The sequence below is a fragment of the Lithobates pipiens genome, unplaced genomic scaffold (assembly GCF_037356315.1).
Source record: "Lithobates pipiens isolate NorthernLeopardFrog02 unplaced genomic scaffold, aLitPip1_a1.2 Scaffold_8, whole genome shotgun sequence".
Lineage (NCBI taxonomy): Eukaryota > Metazoa > Chordata > Amphibia > Anura > Ranidae > Lithobates > Lithobates pipiens.
The window spans coordinates 269,920,716-269,948,697 of NW_027507903.1; the positions used below are offsets into that span (position 1 = coordinate 269,920,716).

Genomic DNA, 27,982 nt, shown 5'->3' on the forward strand with positions numbered 1-27,982 from the left:
AATTTAAGTAGATTCGCAAGTGCTGTGCAAATTGAAGGTGTATTAACCAAAGGTAAACATTGCTGTATAATACACAGTTGATGTGCCATAAACGTATAATCATAAATAAATAACCAAAGTAAAAATCTAAGAAAAAATAAAATAAAATATAATATATATATATATATATTACACATGCATGAATAAACTGTAAAGTGCTCCAACATTAAATTGTTATAATATAACATAAAGTCCACTGGTGAGATAGTGTCAGATGCCAAAAGTCTTTAAAATAAGGTGGGTAAAGATGCCACAAACTCCACATTTTCTGTGCCCATTCTCCCCCTTGTGTAGTTGCCCTCACCAGATAGATCTCCTCACTCAGGGGGTTACCAGCATTAACATGTAAGCCTTGTACACAAGATCGAACTGTCCGGTGTACTTAGTCCGGCAAACAATCCGGCGGATAGTCCGGCGGACTTTCTACCGAATGGACTTGGCCACACACTGACACATGGAAAGTCCGGCGATTGCTAACGCAATGACGTACAGCACGTACAACGGGACTAGAAAGAGGAAGTTCAATAGCCAGTAGCCAATAGCTTCCTTCTCGTACTTGCTTCAGAGCATGCGCCATTCTTAGTCCTTAGGACTAGCATACTCACGAACGTATTGTCCGCTGAAATCCAAGTCCGGCAGAAAGATTTTGCTGCAAAACTACTTTCTAAGTCCGCCAGACTTTATGATGAAAAAGTCCGGTGGAGCCCACACACGATCGAATTGTCCGGCGTAATGCGGTCTGGCGGACTAAGTACGCTGGATAATTCGATCGTGTGTACAAGGCTTTACAATAACTGTCTGTAGATCTTTTCCACTGATACCTCTGTCTCCTTAATGTGCTTTGCCTCCCCTCCATGTGTTTGACTAAATAAACTTTCCCACCCGCACCCCTCTCTCTACTCCTCTTGGTGATCTCTGTACATTGCAAGGATTTTAATAAACGTTGTTGCAGATTCCTTCCTTTTGTTATTCTGAAGAAATAGCTATTTGATTGCCTGTGTCCATGTGCAGGGGAGTATGGAAGTGTTTTTATAATTGTCAATCAGCTGCTGCACCTGCAGGGCTCTAATGAGGAAATTGGTAAGGTCTGAATTCCCTTTAACCACTTTCAGACCGGACCATTTTGCTGGTAAATGACCAGAGGTCTTTTTACACTTTGGCACTGCGCTGCTTTAACTGGTAATTGCGCGGTCATGCAATGTTGTACCCAAACAAAATTTGCGTCCTTTTCTTCCCACAAATAGAGCTTTCTTTTGATGGTATTTGATTGCCTCTGCGATTTTTATTTTTTGCGATATAAATGTAAAAAGACCGCAAATTTTGAAAAAAAATGATATTTTCTACTTTTTGTTATTAGAAAAATCCAATAAACTCAATTTTAGTCATACATTTAGGCCAAAATGTATTCAGCCACATGTCTTTGGTAAAAAAAAAGTCAATAATTGTATATTTATTGGTTTGCGCAAAAGTTGTCACATCTACAAACTAAGGTACGTTTTCTGGAATTTACGCAGCTTTTAGTTTACGACTGCCTATCTCATTTCTTGAGGTGCTAAAATGGCAGGGCAGTACAAAACCCCCCCAAATGACCCCATTTTGGAAAGTAGACCCCCTAAGGAAATTGATAAGAGGCATGTTGAGCCCATTGAATATTTTATTTTTTTGCCTCAAGCGATTGAATAATGACAAAAAAAAAATATTTTTTTTTTTTTACACAAAGTTGTCACTAAATGATATATTGCTCACACATGCTATGGGCGTATGTGAAATGACACCCCAAAATAAATTCTGCTGCTTCTCCTGAGTACGGGGATACCACATATGTGGGACTTTTTGGGAGCCTAGCCGCGTACGGGGCCCCGAAAACCAAGCACCGCCTTCAGGCTTTCTAAGGGCGTAAATTTTTGAGTTCACTTCTCACTACCTATTACAGTTTTGAAGGCCATAAAATGCCAAGATGGCACAAAACCCCCACAAATGACCCCATTTTAGAAAGTAGACACCCCAAGCTATTTGCTGAGAGGCATGTTGAGACCATGGAATATTTTATATTTTGCCACAAGTTGCGGGAAAATTACAAACTTTTTTTTTTTTTTTTTTTTTTTTCACAAAGTTGTCACTAAATGATATATTGCTCACGCATGCCATGGGCATATGTGAAATGACACCCCAAAATAAATTCTGCTGCTTCTCCTGAGTACGGGGATACCACATATGTGGGACTTTTTGGGAGCCTAGCCGCGTACGGGGCCCCGAAAACCAAGCACCGCCTTCAGGCTTTCTAAGGGCGTTACAGTTTTGAAGGCCATAAAATGCCAAGATGGCACAAACCCCCCCAAATGACCCCATTTTGGAAAGTAGACACCCCTAAATTTAGGGGTACACTAGTGAGACTAGGTAATAAATGGCGGGTGCCCTGAAACTATAAAATAATAACTAACCAACCAGCGTCACCTGTAACAGTTATATGGTGATCACTGGTGAAAGGGTTAACTAGGGGGCAATCAGGGGGCTTTATGCGGTAGTATATGGGGGTCCCTGGCGCTATAAAAAGCTGCGGCGAACCTAAATACCTACCTGCCTAACTAGCGTCACCTGTGACACTAATACAGCGATCAGAAAAACGATCGCTTATTAGGCTGGGTTCACACTGGAGCGATGCGGGAACGCCACGAATGCGCGGCGGGTTCCCGCATCGCATGCCTCCCGGCGGCAGTTCACACTGCCCTATGCGAACTGCTGGGAGTGTCAGTGAAATGTTACTGACACCCCCAGATCAGTTCGCATATCGCAGTGCGATCTGCAAACTCGGATCGCATGGTGTGAACACCCATGCGATCCGATTCTGCTGCGGGCCAAAAAAAGGGTCCCGTGCGAATTTGCGGCGGGTGCGGCGGGTGTGGCGGGTGCGGCGAATGGCTGAACTCGAATCGCACAGAGATCGGATGTGATTTGCACTGCAGTGCGGTGCGAATCACATCCGTTCTCATAAACCGCTGCAATGTGAACCCAGCCTTAGTGACACTGGCGACGGGGGGTGATCACGGGGTTAAACCTTTATTGGGGGGGTTAGGGGGGTACCTTAGAACTAAAGGGGGCTAACCCTAACTGCCCTAACAGTTATTAGTCACAAATGACACCCGCCGGGTGATCAGGGGGTTAAACCTTTATTAGGTAATAAATGGCGGGTGCCCTGAAACTATAAAAAAATAACTAACCAACCAGCGTCACCTGTAACAGTTATATGGTGATCACAGGTGAAAGGGTTAACTAGGGGGCAATCAGGGGGCTTTATGCGGTAGTATATGGGGGTCCCTGGCGCTATAAAAAGCTGCGGCGAACCTAAATACCTACCTGCCTAACTAGCGTCACCTGTGACACTAATACGGCGATCAGAAAAATGATCGCTTATTAGGCTGGGTTCACACTGGAGCGATGCGGAAACGCCGCGAATCCGCGGCAGGGTTCCCGCATCGCATGCCTCCCGGCGGCAGTTCACACTGCCCTATGCGAACTGCTGGGAGTGTCAGTGAAATGTTACTGACACCCCCAGATCAGTTCGCATATCGCAGTGCGATCTGCAAACTCGGATCGCATGGTGTGAACACCCATGCGATCCGATTCTGCTGCGGGCCAAAAAAAGGGTCCCGTGCGAATTTGCGGCGGGTGCGGCGGGTGTGGCGGGTGCGGCGGGTGCGGCGAATGGCTGAACTCGAATCGCACAGAGATCGGATGTGATTTGCACTGCAGTGCGGTGCGAATCACATTCGTTCTCATAAACCGCTGCAATGTGAACCCAGCCTTAGTGACACTGGCGACGGGGGGTGATCACGGGGTTAAACCTTTATTGGGGGGGTTAGGGGGGTACATTAGAACTAAAGGGGGCTAACTCTAACTGCCCTAACAGTTATTACAGTCACAAATGACACCAATGCAAAAAAAAAAAAAAAAAATGACATTGGTGTCACTGTGACTGGGGGGCAGGGGTAATTGGGGGGGTGATCGGGGGGTAAAGGGGGGGTGTGAGTGTGCCTGGCATGTTCTACTGTGTGTGTAGAGTGTTGGTGCAACTCACCGATCCGCTCTCCTCCGTGTCGGAACGAAAAATACCGACACGGAGGAGAGAATACATCACTTCCTCTCCTGTGTTTACATTACAGGAGAGGAAGTGATGTCACGGGGGATTTCTATTCGTCTGGAGCGATCGCGAGGGGGTGGCCATGAATGAATGGCCGCCCCCTCATCCCGGATCGCTCTCGAAGGAATGCCGACCGCCGCAGGCACCGGGGGGGGGCCCGATCGGGCCCCCCACCCGCGGGCAGGCAGGGACTTATATATACGCCCATATGCCTGCCCGTGCCATTCTGCCGACGTATATCGTCGTGCGGCGGTCGGCAAGTGGTTAAGACAAGATTTCTATTTGGGAATATCTCACTAAAGATTATATTTTTGTTGCAGGTGGTGCCAAAAATCTGACTTGTATCTTAGTGCAGACTTCTGGGAAAATAAACGAGCCAATCACACAAGCCAGAAATTACATTTTCAGGGGGTGTTCTGTACACACTCTAGGTACAGAACACCTCCAAGTAGCCATATTGCATTGCATTTTACAGAAAATTACAGCAATGGAGATTGAAAAGGGAAGCAAGGTCATTTTTAATAACATTCAATTAAAATATGACTTGAGTCACAATTATATACGCTATATATATTGTTTTTATTTGCCAAATTTTTTTCCCACTAAAGTGAAGTTACCATTTAATGCAAAAAATCTTATAAATGTGCATATATATATATATATATATATATATATATATATATATATATATATACATTGCATATACCGTACATAATATATACAGTGTATATATGTACATTCCTTCATAGTTTACCTATAGAAGATTTAAATAACCTACCATGTGTAGCACGGTGTAGTTATGACTTCTCCAGATAAGTATTCCCAATCTTTCCATGAACATGGGCAGCTATCAGGAACATAACATTTCCCTTTATGCTCAGCCATACTGCAAAACAACATAATATCAAAAGAATATACACATACACATGAATATATGACTATACACATAAACAGTCATCTTTGCAGTGCACATACCTCCTAACTTTTTGAGATGGAAATGAGGGACAACTATTAGCAAAAGTCTGTAGGCTTAAGGCACACCCCTTGACACGCCCCCTTAAAGGAGTCTTTTACAAAAAAAATGATTAGTTAAACCCACAAGTGCTTTTTTTTTACCACTGCTATTCCTTTATATTGGCTTTTGAAATTTACAAATACAGCAATTTAGAAATTGGATGACAGGTTTAGCACTGGGAAACACTTTTTAAAGTTTAACTAGTGCATTTTATATACAACTATATAGATCAGACCAAAATGAGGGACAAAGGAGGAGGAAAGAGGGGAAAAAAGGGACATTGTTCCAAATCAGGGACAGTCCCTCAAATTCAGGGACAGTTGGGAGGTATGCAATGCATCATATCTACTTACTTACCCTGGTGGACAAATACACCCACTGGCACAAGGTGGGGATGGGACACATGAGAAATTCATTGCCAGGTTGGCACAAGTTACTTCACAGTTCACACCAACAGATGGTACACCAAGAACAGGATTCCTGCAGTCAAAGTATATTTTTCCTTCTGGGCATGTTTGACCTTTAACATAAAATTAAATAGAAGAAAGTACATAAACTACTACTGTTATTCTTAGCATGATAATATATAGCACATTGTACGCTATGCTGTAGCCCTGTGATTGACAGACTCCAATTAGACTGTGATGTATACACATTGATAGATGATGGCAGCAGGGGCGGACTGACCATTTGGCTACTCAGGCACTGCCCGATGGCTCCGGGCCACTAGGCGGCCCCATCAGAGTTGCCAGCCTCAGTAAAACCAGGGATAATATGTAAAAATCTGTGTTTTTTTTTACATCTGTCTCTGAAATGTCCCTTACCGACATCCTTTTGGTCTAAAAATCCCGAGATTATAGCTGCCCCAACTCTCCAGTACCTTCTCAACCAATAGAAACATGTCTGTGTATACTGTGTGTACATGTATGTGTATACTGTGTGATTGTATAATCTGTGTGTATACTGTGTGGCCCCATAATCTCTGATTGCCTGGGGGGCCCATAATCTCCTATTTGCCCAGGGGCCCCATAATCTCCTATTGCCCGGGGGCCCATGAGTTGTCAGTCCACCCCTGGATGGCAGACAGGCACACCTAACTGAATTTTCAAGCACAATAAGGCTATATTGGTAGAAAAGGCATGCCTCCTTTAAAAAGCCCTGCTCACTGTTGAGAAAATGATTGCTCATATTTAAAATGAACCCATGCTTTGCTTCTAGTACATATGGGGTATAGCGGTGCAGGAGTTGAAGCAACATGCAGGATTCCTGATTCCTGACTGGTTGGTCGTTGCTTCCCCACAGCAATATTAAAATATAAAAGATTGCCAAGCATGCAGAATTACAAGGTAATGAAGGAAGCAACTAAAGGGAAGCTTAAAGTATAGTGATTGTTTTTCATGCATCCTCCACACTTAGTATATTAATGTAGGAGCCACACAGAAAATCATCGCTAGCCCTGTAAGTGAAGGAGGTGGTAAGTGGCTCAGTCTACACCACTGGTAAAAAATGACATTAAAATCTATTACACATAATGAGATTATCGGATGAATGATCGTCTTTTTTTTACATTTTTTTTTTTTTTTTTGCATGCTAATCTCCAGATCGAAAATGAAGAGCTTACTAAAGTATAAGAATTCTCATGCGACAGAATAAAAACAAGTAATGTCATGTGATGTCATGTATTTGTATTGCATTTTCGGACAAATATTGTACTGATTAAACTAAAATCGTACGATCTGGTATCGTGAGAAAAAAAATTTCATGGTTGTCCCTTCTGAAAATTTTGAACAAAAGCTGTGTACTAACAATCAGATTATCATTCGATCACTTCGAAATTTGTATTTTTTGTATGATTTTCTGATCGTTTGAACAGACCTTAAGGCTAAAGCCCCATACACACTATCAGTTTTTCTGCTGAGTTTTTCCTTCAGGTTTATCAAAACCATGTAGTACAAGGGCCTGCCTGATTGCATACACATTGAAACTCCTAAGGTTTGACCTCATATTATATGGTTTTGGTGAATCTGAAGAAAAAGCTCAAACTGATAGCGGGTATGGGGCTTAACAAATACAAATGATGGAAAGACAAAGAAAAGCAAAATCAGTCTATTAAAAGTGGAGCCATATAACATAAGTAATTTAGGGGTCAATTCACTAAGAGTTAAATAACAGCTCATTCAATACGGTAACAATTGTGCAAGTGTTCAATTCTTTAAGAATTTTGCAATAAATAATTAGGTATTTGTTAGTTTTAGTGGTAATTACTGTATTAGTTATTGCAGTAATTTCTCGCATTGAGCTGGTTGCTAAGTAGTGGGTCAGCTAGCCGTCGCGTTCTTAACAACTGATGATTCGGGTTGCTCGCTGACAGCTGAATATAAAAAAAAGCCGAAATTAAAAATGTTGAAAAACAAAACGGAGTGGGGTTTCACCCCCAGCCCCCCAATGCATAACCCTACACCGAAATTTGAAAAAAAAGGTCTGGGACCCCCCCAAAATCCATACCAGACCCTTATCTTAGTAATTAGCCTGGCAGGCCAGGAAAGGGGAGGGACAAGCAAGCACCTCCCTCCTGAACCATACCATGCCCTCAACATGGGGGGGTGGGAGCTTTGGGGAAGGCTGCCTACTGCCGGCTCCGCCGTTTGACATTTCTTATATAGGTAAGGGGTGGAGTCACCTGGTAGTCCTGTCACCAACCCAGCATGCACTGGTCAGTGACATCACAAGGGGTGGGACCATCAGGTGACATAGCCAGGTGGCCCCACCCCTTACCTATATAAGAAATGTCACACCTTGGAGCCTGTAGTAGGTAGCCAGCCTTAATCGACGGCAGGAACGTCTTTTTTTTTTTTTTTTTCTTTTTCAGGTCCAGCAGGTACCATGATTGACAATGGGTTTACACACAAGGACACTATTTTATTTTATTTTTTTAATAAAGGAATTGTCAAAAACTGTGTTTTTATTACTTTGTGACAGTTTTCTTGTGAACGGGTAGGGGTACTTATACTTATTCACATGGGGGGGCCAGGATCTGGGGGCCCACTTCTTAAAGGGGGCTTCCAAATTCCAATAAGCCCCCTGCCCCAGACCCCCACAACCACCAGTCATGGTTGTGGGGATGAGACCCTTGTCCACATCAACATGGGGACAAGGTGCTTCAGGGTGGGGAGGCAGAGCCCCTTCTGTCCCAAAGCACCCACCCCTTCATGTTGAGGGCATGTGGCCTAGTATGGTTCAGGAGGAGGAAGCGCTCACATGCCCCCCCCCCCCTTTCCTGACCTGCCAGGCTGCATGCTCAGATAAGGGTCTGGTATGGATTTTGGGGGGCCCATGTCTTTTTTTTATTTTGCCATGGGGTTCCCTCTAAAATCCATATCAGACCCAAAGGGCCCCATGCTGGGGATTTTTCATCATTTTTAATTGTCTGCTTTTTTTTCTTACATTAACCATCAGCTGTTAAGGGCATGGTGGCTGGCCTCCCGGCCCGCTCCTTAGCAACCAGCTATTTGTCAAAAAACAGTATGTGGGTCCCCTCGACCCCATGCTGATTTTTGACAAAAACCACATGTGATACCTCCAGTAAAGCCCTAATTTGTAAATATTGTATGCTTTTTTACTCTCTGGTCCGTTTGCGAATTGGACTTAAGAGCTTTTTATGCGGTATTTACTGGCATCATTTTTTCCCCAGTAAATACTGCATCGTTATTTTTTTATTATTATAAATTGGACTTTATTTACCGCATACAATAATGTATATGCAAATGAGTAATAGGATACCCTTATCAATAATATGATACCCTAAAGATTAGTGAATTGACCCCTTAATATTTAAAATAATTTAAATGATGGAAATGTGTGTATGTAACAGCTATTAATTAAAAATATGTTCTGAAATGTGCAAATTATAGATATGTGCCTAGTAATTCAACAATGTTAACATACCTGTCATGGTTGTAGCGGTTTCAGTACACCTCATTGTTCCATTCAAACACTGGCTAGCAGAAAAAGATAAAGCACCTTATTTCTGTAATTAGCGGAGTGGAGAAGCATCAATACTAAGCACTGCAGGGCAAATAATTGATTGATTTCAATTGGTGACTTTGAGCTATTGCGCTTTGACCTACTGAATAAGGTACAAAGCGAGGCTCACTTCACTGTAAACTATACATTTTTTTTTCTCATGGCCTATTCCCATTAAATACATTCTGAAAATAATTATTTAAAGTTCATCTTACCAAGATCCAGACTGTCTTAAAATCACTTCCCCAGGATGGTAAATTCTGCCCTTGTAATAACAACGACAGTTTGATCTGCAGTAGAAAGAAATGTTCACAACCTGTATTTTTTGCAACAAATCTGTATTCTATTTTCTAAAAGCAGCATAAAGCCTATGTGGAGATTGGTACAACTGATGTATATTCTAGCTGACTGATATATATGACATCATTATACTGTACATACTTCATATGTGTATTTCAATTAATTAAGTTCATTGTCTAACAATGCCTGTTTAATTTATCTATACAGTGCCAACATATTTTGCAGCACTAGACACTGAATCATATAAGTCCCTGCACATGAATAAGGTTACTAACATCGTTCACAAGCACATAAACACAGTAGAGCAATTTAGATGAAGGCTAATTAATCAATTAGTATATTCATAAGTTGTGGAAAGAAACTTAGGGACCCACAGGAAACCCGCTCAAATACGGGGAGCACAGACAAACTCCATTTAGAATTTTTGCTGAATTATGGGACTATAGAAATCAAACCCAGTACCTCATTTCTGCCAGGGTTGTGTGACAACTATCATATAACCTAAACAAAACATAACATATAACCTATATAATATATATATATATATATATATATATATATATATATATCCCATCTTTTTAAACTGTGCCTTACATTCAACACATATACTTACATAGGAACACAAAAACTAAGAGACTCATCAAAGTACTTTCCATCGGGGCAGTTACATCCTTCTATACACTCATCAGTGCAGACTTCTCCCAGGGAAAGAGAGGAACAAGTGCGGCCACAGTATGACGAACATTGATGGAACAACATTCCAAAGCGGCAGACAACTCCTAAGGAACACGGTTTAATATTTTTCACTTTATCCATCAATAAGGTAAAATTTCAACTTACTATTTTGTTAATACATTTATTCTAGTGTCACACTGATCTATTGGAAAATGAAATGTGTTGAGAACACACTTTGGTTTGGTTCACACCAGAGCTCTCAAAAAGAGAAAAAGTTCTGACCCGAACGGCAAACTCTATTAAAGTGGATGTAAACCCTCCATATACCCAGTGAAGTGAACAGCAACAGATGATACACAGAGATTAAACAAATCTCCCTATATAAGTTTTATATCTATATCTGCTATCTTCATATTTAGATACTATTTAGAAAGTGCCCTTTGTGTTAGGATTTTTTCTCTTCCTTAGTATCATTGCAGAGAAGTCTGGCACACAGCCAAGACAGCTGATTGGAGGAAAGGCACTCTACACATAGGTAGAGACTCTCATTTATCCCCGTTGTACTGTTCAGGGCTCTGTTAATCTATTTATAACAACCTCCGCGACACTAAACTCAGGCTGGTTTTATCATATGTAACGGAAAATAATTAGGCTGATAAAAGAGGAACGCAGCAAGAGAAAGCATCGTACCCCTACCCATTCACCAAAAAAGTGTTGAGTTAAGAAAAAAAAGACAGTTTTTGACAATTCCTTCATTAAAAAATAAAAAAATAAAAAAACAGTGTCCTCCGATATAAATCCATCATTAATTACGACACCCGCCGCACTGCCTTACCAGAAAAAGAAAAAAAATCGTATATGTGTAGGGGCTGGCCCACCTGGCGATGTCACCTAGTGGCACCGGTCGGTGACATCACAAGGGAGGGTGCCGCCAGGTGACATTGCAATGTGACTCCCCCCTTACCCATTAAAGAACTGTCAAATGGCACGCCAGGCATTCGGCGGTTTGCCTTGGTTTTTTTTTTTTTTCATTTTAGGATCCGGCAGTGGCGGCGGCATGATTGACGATGGATCTACATTGGGGGACACTGTCTTTTTATTTTTTTAACCACTTCAGCCCCGGAAGATTTGGCTGATCAATGACCAGGCAATTTTTTGTGATTCGGCACTGCGTCGCTTTAACTGACAATTGCATGGTTGTGCGACGATATACCTAAACCAAATTGAGGTCCTTTTTTTTCCCACAAATAGAGCATTCTTTTGGTGGTATTTGATCATCTTTGCGTTTTTTTATTTTTTGTGTTATAAACAAAAAAAAGCGACAATTTAAAAAAAAAAAACAATATTTTGTACTTTTTGCTATAATAAATATCCCCAATTTCTTTTTTAAAAAAGCAAATGTTTTCCTCAGTTTAGGCAGATATGTATTCTTCTACATATTTTTTTTTTAATAAAAATCGCAATAATCATATATTGATTGGTTTGGGCAAAAGTTATAGCATCTACAAAATAGGGGATAGATTTATGGCATTCTTATTATAATTATTTTTTACTAGTAATCTGCGATTCTTATCAGGACTGCAACATTATTGGACACAATTATACAGCGATCAGTGCTATAAAAATGCACTGATTACTATGTAAATGTCACTGGCAGGCAAGGGGTTAACACTAAGGGGGCGATCAAGGGGTTAGAGGAGCTTACAGAACAGGGATGTGTTTACACACACACGTCCCTGTTTTGCCTCTCGCGCCCGCTATCGCATGCTTGCGGCAGTCATCGCGGCTGTGACCATTGGCACCCCTGCAATGCAGCGGGTGCAAGCTCCTGCTATCCTGCTTAAAGAAGCTGACATACAGCTACGATGGTTCGCTAGATCGTGCCAACCTGTCGCAGTATAATGACGATGGCTGTTTGGCAAATGGTTAATAAAGGAATTGTCAGAAACTGTGTTTTTATTACTTTTTGACACTTTTTTGGTGAATAGGTAGGGGTACGATGTACCCTATGCTCATTCACATAATGAGGGGGGTCGGGTTTCGGGCATCTGTTAAAGGGGGCTTCCAAATTACGATAAGCCCTCTGCCTGCAGACTTCCACAACCACAAGGTGCTTTGGGGTGGGGGGGCAGAGCCCTGCCACCCCAAAGCACCCACTCCCCCCATGTTGAGGGCATGTTGCCTGGTATGGTTCAGGAAGGGGGATTGCTTGCTCGATCCCCTCCCTTTCCTGGCCTGCCGGGCTGCATGTTCAGATAAGGGTCTGGTATGGATTGGGAGGGACCTACATGCCGGGGTTTTATTTTCCACTTTTTTATTGCCGGCAATTTTTTTTTATGCAGCTGTCAGCAGGGAAGCCCAATGACAGCTGATGACTCATTGGTTGCTAAGGATGCCATGTCGCAAAGCTTTGCCCAGTCAAGGCTTAGAATGCACTGTGCAGCACGCAGTGCATTACAGGGTGTTCAACAGAGCGAACACCCACCAAAGACCCTGCAAATTTGGGTGTTCACCAAACGGGCAAACAGGCCATGTTTGGGCTGAACTTTTTCTCGCCCCGAACTGTTCCCCAACTCTATTTATTAATATAAACATTCACAAGTGCCTGAAGTCAATAACTGCAACATATTTTGGAGAGCCATACATCCATCCAAAACTATTAATCCCATGTGATGTGAAGGAAAATAGGCAAACCCATGCTCTCTGCTCCAGATCCAGCACTATGAAGTTCTGCATTGTACTTTGATCATCACACCCTGCTGCAGGAGCTGGTGACTAGGGATGAGCTTCGTGTTCGAGTCGAACGTACGTTCGACTCGAACATTGGCTGTTCGTGCGTTCGGCGAATTCCGAACGTTTTGGCCGTTCGCGTCAAAATTCGAGTGACGCACGCGCGGACCACAATGCACTGCGTTGGCGCAGTGCATTGCTGCCCGATGATTGGCCAAGCATGCACTGTGACCCCGCATGCTTGGCCAATCGCAGCGCCGGCAGCGAGGAGAGCCATGATTGGCCACAGGCATCCTGCCTGTGGCCAATCATAGCTCAGGCTGTGTAGTGCACGCCCCACACTATATAAGGCCGCCTTTAAGGCGGCCTCCTGTAGTGTGTTACTTTGCATCTGAAGCAGTGGGTGTTCTGTGTACCTTCAACACAGTACACACCAATCGTTTTTGGCTGATTTCCTATCTTGCTGCTGTGTAGTGGTTGTTGTCTGTGCCCTGACTGCAGTATACACCACTATATTCACCTCACCTATATAGCTAGTGATCTAGCTTTAACCACTTAACAACTGCCCATTGCCGATTAACGGCTTCAGGGCGGTTGTTTAACTCAGAGAGGCCGTTAATTAACGGCCTCCCAGAATTCTGCTCTCGCGTGCCCCGAGGTGTGCGCACTCGAGAGCATCCGTGACCGCCGGGTCCATAGGACCCGGCGCATCACGGTAAATGGCCGCTCATAGCGGCCGTTTACCACGTGATTGCTCCGTCAAATGACGGAGTGATCACTTGGAAACAAACCGGCGTCATGTTATGACGCCTGTTCCTCCCTCCCCTTTCTGTACCGATCGGTACAGCGGAGGGGAAAGAGATCGGTGTCAGCAGCGATGTGGGCTGCATCTGCAGTGCCCACATCGCTGCTCACCGAATTTAACCCCTCAATTCCCTGCCAATACTCTGCAATACCAGTGCATACTCTGCAGTACCCTGCCATTACTCTGCAGTACCCCGCCATTACTCTGCAGTACCCCGCCATTACTCTGCAGTGCAGTACCCCGCCATTACTCTGCAGTGCAGTACCCTGCCATTACTCTGCAGTGCAGTACCCTGCCATTACTCTGCAGTACCCCGCCATTACTCTGCAGTACCCCGCCATTACTCTGCAGTGCAGTACCCCGCCATTACTCTGCAGTGCAGTACCCTGCCATTACTCTTCAGTGCAGTACCCTGCCATTACTCTGCAGTACCCCGCCATTACTCTGCAGTACCCCGCCATTACTCTGCAGTGCAGTACCCCGCCATTACTCTGCAGTGCAGTACCCTGCCATTACTCTGCAGTGCAGTACCCTGCCATTACTCTGCAGTACCCCGCCATTACTCTGCAATACCCCGCCATTACTCTGCAGTGCAGTACCCCGCCATTACTCTGCAGTGCAGTACCCTGCCATTACTCTGCAGTGCAGTACCCTGCCATTACTCTGCAGTACCCCGCCATTACTCTGCAGTACCCCGCCATTACTCTGCAGTGCAGTACCCCGCCATTACTCTGCAGTGCAGTACCCTGCCATTACTCTGCAGTGCAGTACCCTGCCATTACTCTGCAGTACCCCGCCATTACTCTGCAGTACCCCGCCATTACTCTGCAGTGCAGTACCCTGCCATTACTCTGCAGTGCAGTACCCTGCCATTACTCTGCAGTACCCCGCCATTACTCTGCAGTACCCCGCCATTACTCTGCAGTGCAGTACCCCGCCATTACTCTGCAGTGCAGTACCCTGCCATTACTCTGCAGTACCCCCCATTACTCTGCAGTAACCCCCATTACTCTGCAGTACCCCCCAATACTCTGCAGTACCCGCCATTACTCTGCAGTACCCCCAATACTCTGCAGTACCCTGCTATTACTCTGTAGTACCCCGCCAATACCCCGCCAATACTCTGTAATACCCTGCCATAAATTGCCATACCCAGCCATACTCAGAGATACCCAGCCATACTCGGTGATACCCTGAAATACCCAGCCATAGACGCCCCCCACCCCTCACCGCCCTCCGGTGCTTCTACCAACTCGCCAGTACGATCAAAGCCAGAATCTTTTTTTTATTTTTTATTTCAGGCTTCCCAGCCTAGAGGTGAGATGTGGGGTCATATTGACCCCCCAGATTTCACTGTAAAGAGGACCTGTCACCCCATATTCCTATTACAAGGGATGTTTACATTTCTTGTAATAGGAATAAAAGTGATCAAAAATATATTTTTGGGAAAAAAAATGTCAAACTAAAATAAATAAAGTAAAATGAACAATAAGATTGTTTACTGAAGTTCAAGTAGACTTATGAACCTCATAGGTTCAAATAGAAAAAAGTGCATCTGCAAAGACCCATAAATACTTGTTTATCCTTCCATTGATGCTCACCTAATGTGGTCTCTGTGATGAGGTGGCAACGAAGCTGTGCCTCTCCTGAAATTGGAACAGTGTTGCCCCTCTCATGTGGGCTGTTCCTGCTTGCACTACAGTGGCATAAAAAAAATGTTGCAAGGGGATGTGGCTATCAACATCTCCACAGCTGATTCAGAAGCTTGTAGCTTGGCAGTCAGCGCTTGGTCACACCTATTCCTGCCCACTGCTTTCTGAATTGGCCGCAATTCCTCTGCAACCAAAAACCTCCCACTGTAGGCTGTATTGTATGGAAGAGAGCACATAAAGAACAAATAAAGGAGGATTCAAAGAAGGTAAAGTTATGTTTTTAATGATGAGGCTTGTGCTTTACATATTAACTGGGTTCGGAACTTTTTTAGACTGCCATAGAGGAACCTTTTTAATCTAACTCATATCAAATTCCAACATACAACATCAAAGTGAGCAGAGAAGTAATGGAAGTAGAGAAATTTCATAAAGATAGAAATTTACTTGCTGAATACTGACATACTGTATATTTATAAAGATCAAATACTCCCATTACCCTCAAATTTAAATGAACAATTTGATGAAAATTTTATTTAAAGTGGAGTTCCGCCCAAAAAATAAATAAATTGAAAGTCAGCAGCTAAAAATACAAATACTGTAGCTGCTGACTTTTAAAAAAATGGACACTTACCTGTCCAGGGCGCCCGCGATGTCCTCACCCTAAGCCAACCTATCCCTCGGCTCCCGGGTGGAGGCACTGGCATATTCAGTAAGGGAATCAGGAAGTGAAGCTTTACGCCTTCACAGTCCGGTTCCCTACTGAGCAAGTGCAAGTCACGCTGTGCGTTCTGAGTGGTCCCTGCTGTCTTCTGGGACCAGTGGAGGAGGGTCCAGACATGGCTTATATCGCCGCGGATAATGCGGCAAACTTTCGCCGGAAGTGGGAGTAAATACCTGTATTAGACAGGTATCTGCTTCCCCCTCCCCCCCTGAAAGGTGCCAAAAGTGACATTGGAGGGGGGAGAGGAATCCGGACAGCGGAAGTTCCATTTTTGGGTTGAACTCCGCTTTAAGGCCGCATCATATCCGGCTTTGCAATGTCTCCTGGGATATACGTGTCATCAATCCCAGGAGACAACAGGCATGTAGTTTGCTGTAGATAGCTTATCTTCTTAGCCATAACAACGGGGTGGGCACTTCCTCCATCACCGCCCGTTGTTATGGCAACAAGATAATCTTCCTGCTCTACGCCGTGTGTATACTGGGCATGCGTGAGATCAGGAGGTACATGCTGAGTAGCCAGCATCACCATATCCCGGAAGAGACTGCTAGTGGGCTTCACATGTGCCCAAAGTGAAGATGGAAGCGCTTTAGAAATCCGGGAATTGAGCAGTGAATTGTTAAATGGCATGCATTAAAGTATTTAGACAAGTGTAGCAGAATAGATTACCTAAAAAAATTTTTAAAAAAAGGCGGAACTCTGCTTTAAATTGGTAAAGATAGCAATTACACAAATAAAGGGAATTGCTGTTCATCATAAAGAAGAGTCCATTGTTTTAGGAAAAAAACATTTTACTTACCACAGAATGAAATGTGAGATCTAAAGTTGATAGTGATGCCATGCTTGTTGCAGATATAGGCATAGTGGGCCAGGGCATTACATAGACAATTACTTCCACATTTACATGCATCAAAGTGGCAGAGCTGGTAATACAGTGCTGGACTGACATATGTATGGCATGGTGCAAAAAGTTCTTGATTGATCACATCACACTGAGCTGCGTATCCAACTGGAAGAAAACTATTGTTTAAAAGAGTCCAAAGAGGGTCCAATGTATATGTAATATTTAAACGCGTTTATTTACCATTTGATAAATAGGAATCCTGCAGATCTTATAAATAATGTCCAGGGTTCAACGCTGCCTAGATCAACACATTCTTGTGGCAGACATGGCTAGGTGTTCGCTATCAGCAGCATGTAATTGAGCAAGGAGTGATAACAGTACAGGTGGTTAGGGACAGATTACATCAGTGGCCATCAACCCTGTCCTCAGGGCCCACTAACAGGCCAGGTTTTATGTATTACCTTGGGGAGATGCAGACTAGAATACTGCAATCACTGCACAGCAAATGATATCACCTGTGATGTATTTCAGTTATCTTGCAAACCTGGCCTGTTAGACCCCTTTCACACTGGGGTGGGGGTGGCATCGGCGATAAAGTGCTGCTATTTTTAGCCACGATTTACTGCCAATTTTTCTGTGCTATTTGGCCACTAGTGGGGTGCTTTTACCCTCCTGCTAGTGGTCGAGTTCCGTGCATTTTTTTTCTGCACTAAAAATGCATGCACAGTGTTTTCCATGTATTTCAATGGCTCTAGTTCACACCAGTGCAGTCAGTTTCCAGTGTAGAAAAAAAAAAGTAGACTGTGCACTGGAACTGTACTGGAACCTAGAAAATTGTATCAAAAACGCACTGGAACTGCACTGGAACCTAGCAAATTGTATCAAAAACGCACTGGAACTGCCCTGGAACCTAGCAAATTGTATCAAAAACGCACTGGAACTGTGTGTGGTGTTAACTGTAAGCAAAGACTGATCCGGAACGTATGAGTGCATTTTTGTGCTGACTGTCCCTAAAAATGCATGCAGAGTGTTTTCCATGTATTTTAATGGCTCTGGTTCACACCATGCAGTCAGTTTCTGGTCAGTTTTTTGCACTGGAAACTGACTACATGGTGGGAATTAGAGCCCAAAATGCACAAAATGCATGCACAGTGTTTTCTATGTATTCCAGTGGCTCTAGTTCACACCATGCAGTCAGTTTCTGGTTAGTTTCTGCACCGGAAACTGACTGCATAGTGTGAACTAGAGCCATTGGAATACATGAAAAACACTGTGCATGCATTTTTAGTGCAGAAAAAATGCACACAGAACTGAACGGAACTGCGTCTGGTGTGAACTAGCACTAAAAACAATTAGAGCAGAGTGGCTCGGATTAATTTCCCACCAGGAACACTATCTGTGTGGAGGTTGGGTGTTACAGTTTTCTCCCACACATTGTTCCTGTCACTTCCTGTTTCAGAGACACAACCGAGAGTCAGAGGAAATCTCTGAAAAGTGAGGAGAAAACTCTTATGCCATATTTATCACCATAACAGGTTTATCTCCACTAAGGGGACACAAATGGGTATTATAACATTTCCCCATTCTATCCAAAACTATAAAAAATTATTTAACCTCCCTGGCGGTATGATTCGTTCTGGTTTTAGGTGCTGAAAGCGGTACAATTATTTTGCATGGAAATTTGGCGTTTTATATTGTAGTCCTGTAATTCTTAGGAATAACTCTCTTAAATCTGTTCAAACCAGAGTCTAGCAGACATCCCGGGTATGATAAAGTTTATAATATAATAAATAATAATAAAAATTATTCAATAATGTAATCAAATCCTAAAACACTGAAAAAGGCACACTTTTTGGTTGCTATGGACAATCTCCAAATTCCAGGCAGAAAAAACAGTATTTATAATATAAAAGTGCATGCAGGGAACTGCACAGACCACTAGGGACAAAGGGGGTGTGTAATGTTTTTATACAGTACTGTAATCTGTAAGATTACAGTACTGTGTGTGTATTGTGTGTTTTTACTTTTTTGAATTTGGCGTCGATCTCCGCTCCCGTGCGCCGTAACGTCGCAGGGAACAGAGCTCGGCGGCATTCGGCACCGTGTGAATCGAGTGGAGGACAACTCGATCACACAGCGCGGAGGACATCGCTGGATCCAGGGGACAAGGTAAGTAACTCTCCCTGTGTCCTCCCTGTATCCAGCGATGCGATCCCGAGTCTGGCTCGGGGTTACCGCTCGTGGAACTAAAATCCCAACCCGAGCCAGACTCTGGATCACCGCCAGGGAGGTTAACTAGATTTAGAATTTATCTGGGTTCCATTCAATCAGTCCTAGAAGCTATGTATCTCTATGAATGTGGCAAGTACATTATACTCTAAATTCTTTTAAAGGGAGAGGTGAAGGGCCTATTTATACTGCAAAATGCTGCACAAATTATTAATAACATGGTCTTTAAGGAGTAATACTGTATATCAGATCTTTTTCTAAGGCCCCTTTCACACTGAGGCACTTGTAAACTGCCAGTAAAACACTAAAGCCCCTTTCACACTGAGGCGCTTTTCAGGTGCTTTCACGCTAAAAAAAAAAGTGCCTGAAAAGCTCACAAAAACCTATTTCCATTAAAATAAATGAATGCTTTCACACTGGGGCAGTGGGCTGGCAGGGCAGTGAAAAAAATGCCTCTCTTCATTGAAATTAATGGAAAGCCCTGAAAAGCTTTTTAAAAGTGCGCAAATGTTTTACTGGCAGTTTAGAAGTCCCTCAGTGTGAAAGGGGCCTAAGCACTTTTGAAGATTTTTTCAGGCGCTTCTAAAGAGCTTTCCATTCATTTCAATGGAGAGGGGCGTTTTTTCACCACCCTGACAGCCCACTGCCTCATTCATTGATTTTAATGGAAATAGGTTTTCCTGAGCTTTTCAGATGCTTTTTTTTTAGGGTGAAAGCACCTGAAAAGCGCCTCAGTCGGAAAGAGGTCTAAAGGCTTTCACCTTAATAAACACCTTGTATAGCTGTTAGTGTACAGCAAGCATTAATACAGTCTGCTGCCCCTTATGAGATTCTACAGCCAGTCATGTCTGTAAGGCCCTTTTCACACTGAGGCGTTTTTCAGGCGCCACAGCGATAAAAATAGCGCCTGTATAGCGCCTGAAAAAAGCGTCTCCTTTCACTCCAGTGTGAAAGCAGGAGGGTTTTCACACTGGAGCGGTGCGCTGGCAGGACGGTAAAAAAAGTCCTGCTTTCTTTGGAGCGGTGAAGGAGCGGTGTATTCACCGCTCCTACTCATTGTAATTAACGGGGCAGCGCGGGTATACCGCCGGCAAAGTGCTGCTGCAGCGGCGCTTTGCGAGCGGTTTTAACCCCTTTTCAGTTTTTTCGCTAGCGGGCGAATAGTGCTGCTAAAACAACGGTAAAGCGCCGCTAAAAATAGCAGCACTTTACCGCCGACGCCGCTCCCGCCCCAGTGTGAAAGGGGCCTCAGGCCCCTTTTACACTGAGGCGCTTCTAAACTGCCAGTAAAACATTTGAGAGCTTTTGAAGAGCTTTTCAGGCGCTTTTGAAGAGCTTTCCATTAATTTCAATGGAGAGGGGCATTTTTCACCGCCCTGCCAGCGCACTGCCCCAGTGTGAAAGGATTCATTGATTTTAATGGAAATAGGTTTTCGTGAGCTTTTCAGGCACTTTTTTTTACAGTAAAAGCGCCTGAAAAGCACCTCAGTGTGAAAGGGGTCTAGCCTGCAAACTCCATTAAGATTACAGCTGTTTGCTCACTAAGACCCCTTTCACACTGAGGCAGTTTTCAGGCGTTTTAAAAATAAAATAGCACCTGTAAAGCACCTGACAACTGCCTCTGAAGCCACCCCAGCGTGAAAGCCTGAGTGCTTTCACAATGGGACGGTGCACTTGCTGGACGGGAAAAAAAATGTCCTGCAAGCAGTATCTTTGGGGTGGTGTAGGAGCACTGTATACACTGCCCCCAAAACGCCATGCCCATTGGAATGAATGGGCACCGCTTCCGAAGCGCCTGAAAAACAATTTGAAAGCGCCACATCATGGGCACTTTTAACCCCTTTTTAACCACTTCTTGGGGGTTAAAAGCGCCCCACTAATGCCCGAAAAGCAGCACCAAGTTATGCCCATACTTCAGTGCTCCTTTTTGTTTTGGTTAAAGGCATCCAAGGCAATTATTTTGGATGAATATTGAAAAAAATAACAGGCCAGATGTTCCCTATAGCATTGCTTTTGTATAAAAAAAAAGTTTGATTACTATAAACGACTTGTTTTTTATATGCTTACTGTATACGGGCCTCTGATTTTTTTTTATTTTTTATTTTTTTACAGTATTTCTTTTTAAAAGCTTTTAGCATGCATTTTCTGTATATGATTTATCCTGTATATATACTTACACATTATGTTTTGCAGTTAGAGTTACATACTGTATGTCAATACAGAACCTGGAGAACTTACCATTTTGAAGATTGGTGTCACATGGGTCCACTACAGGGATGTTTACTGGAGTTAAACAGGCTGATGAGATTTTCCAGGCATTTGCATGAAGTTGTGGGGTCCCTTCAATCATACCTGCTGGAGAACTGATGAAAAAGAGAAATATCAGTAAAGTCGGAGCTTTACTGAATAAGCCCTAGGATCCTCTGCAACCAAGATCAGTAAATGCTAGTTTTCAATCTTTTTAACTGAAAGTGTAATTATTCAACAGCACTATGTATAGACTCCTAAAATCAACTTGTGTGACATACTTGCTTAAAACCTTATATGCTGGCAAAGTTGGCTATTTATAAACCACCACACATTACACCTGAAGAAAAAAAATAAGGGCACTACACCAGCCACGTGACCACGCCAGGTGATGGAGTGGAGGGTTCTGGGAAATAAAATGTTTTTTATGCTGGGCTCAGGCTTTTATTAAAGCTGGCAAATCAATTATATATATAATATATAATGTAAAATATAATACATATCATATCATAGACATACACTATATTGTCAAAAGTATTGGGACGTCTGCCTTTGCACTAAATTTAATGGCATCCCAGTCTTAGTCCGTAGAGTTCAATACTGAGTTTGGCCACCCTTTGAATCCATAACAGCTTTAACTCTTCTGGAAAGGCTGTCCATGAGGTTTAGGAGTGTATCTATGGGAATGTTTGACCAGAAGTGCATTTGTGAGGTCTGCCACTGATGTTGGACATGAAGACCTGGCTCACAGTCTCCGCTCTAATTCATCCCAAAGATGTTCTATTGGGTTGAGGCCTGGACTCTGTGCAGGCCAGTTAAGTTCCTCCACCCCAAACTCGCTCATCCATGTCTTTATGGACCTTGCTTTGTGCACTGGTTCACATTTATGTTGGAACAGGAAGGGGCCATCCCCAAACTGTTCCCACAAAGTTGGGAGCATGAAATTGTCCAAAATGTCTTGGTATGCTTATGCCTGAAAAAGAATCCCCACACCATAATCCCCCCTCCAACAAACCATTTCGACCATCTTTCATATGTTTGGGACTCGCTACATCCTGAGGTTAGATTTAAGGGTCCACTTAAAAAAACATCTGTTTTAAAAAAATACCATGGCAAAGTATGATAAACAAACAAATGTCTTACAGAAAATCATCTCTTAGATTTCCATTAAATGTTCCACATAAACCCAGGGTTCTCCTCTTCCATGCACTGCTGGCTTGAATATAAAGTCTCTCTCCTCCCTTTGCAAAATGAATTCTTATTCCAAACTTGGTTTTTAGCTGGACAAACATTGATGACAAATTACGAACCTCGATATCACCTGCAGAAGGAACATGTAAAATAAAATTACCACAATTTTATTTTTTAGCAATTATGTACCATTATTACACATTGTTAGACAAAAATAAAGGGTTCAAAATACACTATATTCTTGAAAAATGGGTGCTTGCTTGTTATACCCACCAAATGCACCCAAATCACTAGGCCTGAATATCTTAACTAAGCAGCACCTGTAAAGCATGTCTATACTTTGCCAACAAAAATTGAACCTAAAATGCACAGTAACCAATAGCAACCAATCAGCTTTCAACTTAAGAGAACTAGGTAATTACAATCTGATTCTGAATTTGATTGCTATACAGGCATACCCCACTTGTAAGCACACAATGGGATTTATTTACTAAAGCAAGAACGTGCAAAATCAGGCTCACTTCTGCATAGAAACCAATGAGTTTCTAACTCCAGCTTGTTCAATTAAGCTTTGGTAATAAAACCTGGAAGCTCATTGGTTTCTGGAAGTGAGCCTGATTTTGCACTTTCCGGCTTTAGTAAATAAATATCATTGCGTACTTAAAAGTGGGGTATGCCTGTAGGTAACTTGGCAACTACCCTTTTTTCAGAGGTGTGTTAGACAAGCTTTAAGCTAACCCTAACAACAGCTGCCACATAATGCGTCACAGAATTTACCAAGATTCATGGATCGTTTTCCCCTTTCTACACATGCCACATACAATTCAGATGACCCATAGCATCAAACTACTGTTTGTGAGTATCAGAATACTACCCTAATATGCTAAGATATAAATCAGTGGGGGTCAGTTTACAGGATATAGGGATCTCAATGGCAGTCCCTATCCCCGAAGGATGGCACATACAAAAGACAGTCAAAAACTGTAGATGTACTAAATGAGATGGTCATAGACCAGTGATGGCAAACCTTGACACCCCAGATGTTTTGGAACTACATTTCCCATGATGCTCAGCTACACTGCAGAGTGCATGAGCATCATGGGAAACTTAGTTCCAAAACATCTGGGGTGCCAAGGTTCGCCATCACTGTCATAGACTGTGGGCAGACTACAAATGTGGTTGGAGATTGAAGCCATGCTGCAGAAAGTAAGAGATAGGTAACATTGTGCAGGAAACTGCTAGATATCACTGCCAGTACAGTCCTTTACAGATAATAGCTCCCACTCTGATGTGGCACTCTCCTAGTGTAGAATGCTAGTTAAATTTAGTTTGGCTCCTTCTGTAATCAAGGCAGCAGTATTTGTTTGGCCTGGTCTTCTCAGAGGATTCACAGGCTAGGACAGGGGTCAGCAAGCTGTTTCCACTTAAAGGCCGGATTAAATGTATTTGAATGCATGGAGGGCCGCATTCAACTGCTAATAAATGAAGATAATAATAATCATATCATAGTAATAATAACAGTACAGGTGTACCTCACTTTAAGGTGCTTCACTAATACAAAGCCAGTTCACCCGCAGGAAGCATGTGGCTGGGGATTCAGATTTTACTACCCTCTCACCCATTCTAGCACCCAAGGGTGGCTGATGCTAATCTTTAAGTGCCTAGCATTTTGGAGTATCCCAAACCCTCTCCCTGTTGAAGTTCTTCCAGCGTTAAACTACAAAAATACATCCCCTAGACTGTATTATTGAAGCTTGTGTGATTGAACTGGTGCTCGCGGAGTCAGGCAGCCTCTGTACATGTTGGGGAAGAACCAGTTAAAACCAGTGGCCCCTTTGGGGGTAGCACTTCACTTATTATGCTCATAATACAAAAAGACTGCATTCTACTCACAGGCTGCAGATTGGGCCGCAGTGATCTATATAGCCCACTAACATTCTTCAACTTAAAGCGGGAGTCCGCCGGGACTCCGCGTTTTTTTTTTTTTTTTAAAAGCCAGCAGCTACAAATACTGCAGCTGCTGACTTTTAAAATAGTGACACTTACCTGTCCAGCGCGCCCGCGATGTCGGCACCCGAAGCCGATCACTAGATCGTCTCTCGGGTGCTGCCGCCGCCATCTTGGGTATGGGAATCAGGAAATGGAGCCTTTCGGCTTCATTTCCCGGTTCCCTACTGCGCATGCGCGAGTCACGCTGCGCAATAAGGACGGTCCCCGCTGCCTCTGGGATCTGTGTGTTTCCCAGCAGGCAGCGGGGCACTTGCGGAAAGGGGCGGGCACTTGCGGAAAGGGGTGTAATCTACGCCCCTTTCCGCAGAGAGCTATCCCGGAAGTAGGTGCAGATACCTGTACTGTACAGGTATCTGCACCCCCCTCCCCCCTGAAAGGTGCCAATTGTGGCGCCGGAGGGGGGGAGGGTTCCAATGAGCGGAAGGTCCACTTTAGGGTGGACCTCCGCTTTAATAAAAGCACATTTAATGCACAAGTCCTTTTGGTTTTATTCCAATTCCATTGGGTTAGGATTCATGCCACCTCAATTTGAGATAATTAGGGTTATCATTTAAAATGTAAGCATTTTAGGCACAGGCATAGCTGGTTGTATAACATATGTATAGTTATAGCCTAATGATCAGAATGAATGGAATATGATTTAATGTCTAATCTGCATTGGGAAAACAAATGGAGTTGTATACTGATCATATGCCTGTATCTGCTGTCATGGTTGTTATGAATGTTTATATGTTTACACACCAATCAAAAGAAGAACAGAACTTACCATTTAGGATGATAGCTTGGTTAGGGCCATATTGGACATCTCCATTTCTCAAGATGGTAACTTGTTTATTCATATCCTCATCAAGCACAAGTGTAATTGACTGAATACAGGCATGGTCAGAATGCTGCAGAGACAAGCAGTGAAATGTTTTAAACCATTTTCTCAAGTCTTACAGAAAATGATGTTCACCACTGATATAACATTGTTGCCCCTTGTTGGTACATTTAGCACACAAACACCATTTCATACAGGAGTTATTATTACTCTTGGTGAAGTGGACCTGTGGTCATGTTCAATATCCATTCATGCTTAGTAACACTTTCTTACTTTATTTTGTGTGGCAATATATTATGCAGCTAGAACACCCTTTATTGACAAGTGACACGAAGAAAAGAGAGATTATTCAACCACCAGGGTCAACTACTAAATGAAACAAAGGTTGATTTACTAGAGGCAACTAGACTCTGCAAATGCAATTGCTCCAGAGCTTAGTAAATGAGGTAAACCTTCACTTTCCAAAGAGTACCCAATCATGTGCAAGGCAAAAATATAAAAAACTGCATTTTTTCTTGCACATGATTGGATGATGGAAGTCAGCAGAGCTTCTGCTCATTTACTAAGCTCTGGAGCAACTCTATTTGCCTTTGGTACATTATTTAAAATGCCAGAATTGAAGATAGGTATTGAAACAGTACAATGAGAAGTCTTGATGATAGAAAATTGCTTGTTCACATGCCAGGTTCAGGCTAAGCCAATGCATATAGTTCAGAGTCATCCAACTTCTAAATACCAAAATCCAAATTCACAAAAGGCAATATGTAAATAAGTAAGATGGAGTTTTTCAGACTTAAGCCCCATACACACTATCTGATTTTTTCCTTCAGATTTACCAAAACCATATAATATGAGGTCAAACATTAGGAGTTCCAATGTGTATGCAATTAGGCAGGCCCTTGCACTACATGGTTTTGGTAAATCTGAACACAAAAATCAGCAGAAAATCTGATAGTGTGTATGGGGCTTAAGATGGATTGGTGGACAGCTAGCAAACCACTTTTCTAGTCACAAATAAAAGTCCAGCGTATAAAGTATTAATTCCTATGTACTCTGAGCACATACTTTACATCAGATTGAACTAGTCAGTCTATATCATCATGTACAAGTTTAGTAATTAGTAATTTGCATCCAAAAAGCTTGTAGGTGTGCATAATATATCCAATCCTACTGGCAACTTCCAATGCCTCAAGAAAAACAGAGATTATTACAATCTTTCTCCACTCTAAAAATTCACTATGGCTGCAATCACTGGTCATTGAACATCATCAACCAACAAAAAAAGCCTACTTTGGTGACCCTAAAATAGATACACTTCGTGTGAGGCATTAGCATGCTTTGGACATGTTTTAGGATATGCTTTAATGTAAATAAGGGGGTTGATCCATGTTAAGCATTAGCCTGTACAAGTTTTCAGAATATGTTTTAATGTATATAAATAAAATGTTGTTGTAATGGTATACTGAGAACTTGACTGATGACATTTTGGGAAGATTTACTAAAACTGGAGCACTCAGATCTGTTGCCGCTGTGCATGGTAGCCAATCAGCTTTTAACTTCAGCCTGTTCAATTAAAGTCATTGTAAAGTCTTGTTTTTTTAATTTTTTGTATTAAAAGAACAAACGTTATATTTACCTGCCCTATAGCAGTGGATTTGCAGAGTAGATCCTCCTGTTCTCGGGTCCCTCTTCTGTGATCGTGGCCCCTCCTTCCTGTTCAGTGCCCCCCACAGCAAGCAGCTTGCTGTAAGGTCACCTGAGCCGAGCTGCAGCTGCGTTTGTCCATTCAGAGCCAATGGCGCCACTGCTGTGTCTCAGGCAATCAGGAGGGAGAGTCGGCCGAAACACTTGTGCACATCGCTGGACAGAGATGGGGCTTAGGTTAGAGGGGCTGAGGGGGACTGCTGCACACAGCAGGCTTTGTATCTTAATGCATAGAATGCATTAAGAATGTGGTGAGGAGAGCCGATCAATTGTATCTCCATTCAGGGGAACATCTAGGAATGTAATCAGGGCACTGATCATCAGTGCCCTAATTACAATATTGCAATATAGTGTCGCAAATCAGTGCCGACCATTGCCAACCAATGTCAGCTATCAGTGCCCACCAGTGGCAGCAATCAGTGCCCACCACTGCCCACAAATGCCACCAATCAGTGCCCATTAGCAATGCCAGTCAGTGCTGGCAATCAGTGCTGTCCATCAATTCCCATCACTGCTGTCAACCAATGCCCATCAGTAATGCCCATCAGTGTCACCCATCAGTGCCATCCATCAGTGCCCACCAGTGCCGCCTATCAGTGCCCACCAGTGCCGCCTATCAGTGCCCACCAGTGCCGCCTATTATTGCCCATAAGTGCCACCTCATCAATGCCCAGCAGTTCAGCATATCAGTGTTGCCTCATCAGTGCACATCAGTGAAGGTGAAAAATTAACGTATTTATCGGCGTATAACACGCGCCGGCGTATAACACGCACCCCAAGTTTAGGAGGGAATTTTAAGGAAAAAAACTTTTAGGAGGGAAGTTTAAGGGAAAAAAAAA

At 43.0% G+C, this 27,982-nt stretch overlaps 1 protein-coding gene across 3 annotated transcripts in view; it reads right to left on the reverse strand.

Annotated features, from left to right (window-relative positions):
- The window catches only part of OTOGL (otogelin like), a 253,043-nt gene that overhangs the window by 154,773 nt on the left and 70,288 nt on the right, over positions 1-27,982 (reverse strand). For all 3 annotated transcript variants that reach the window (XM_077471956.1, XM_077471955.1, XM_077471957.1), the window contains 9 exons: positions 25,386-25,509; positions 22,562-22,739; positions 21,410-21,534; positions 16,898-17,107; positions 10,129-10,294; positions 9,431-9,505; positions 9,138-9,190; positions 5,550-5,712; positions 4,956-5,063 (listed from right to left, as the gene is read on the reverse strand). In XM_077471956.1, coding sequence (XP_077328082.1) covers positions 4,956-5,063; positions 5,550-5,712; positions 9,138-9,190; positions 9,431-9,505; positions 10,129-10,294; positions 16,898-17,107; positions 21,410-21,534; positions 22,562-22,739; positions 25,386-25,509 — 1,202 coding nt within the window. The remainder of the gene's footprint in view (positions 1-4,955; positions 5,064-5,549; positions 5,713-9,137; positions 9,191-9,430; positions 9,506-10,128; positions 10,295-16,897; positions 17,108-21,409; positions 21,535-22,561; positions 22,740-25,385; positions 25,510-27,982) is intronic.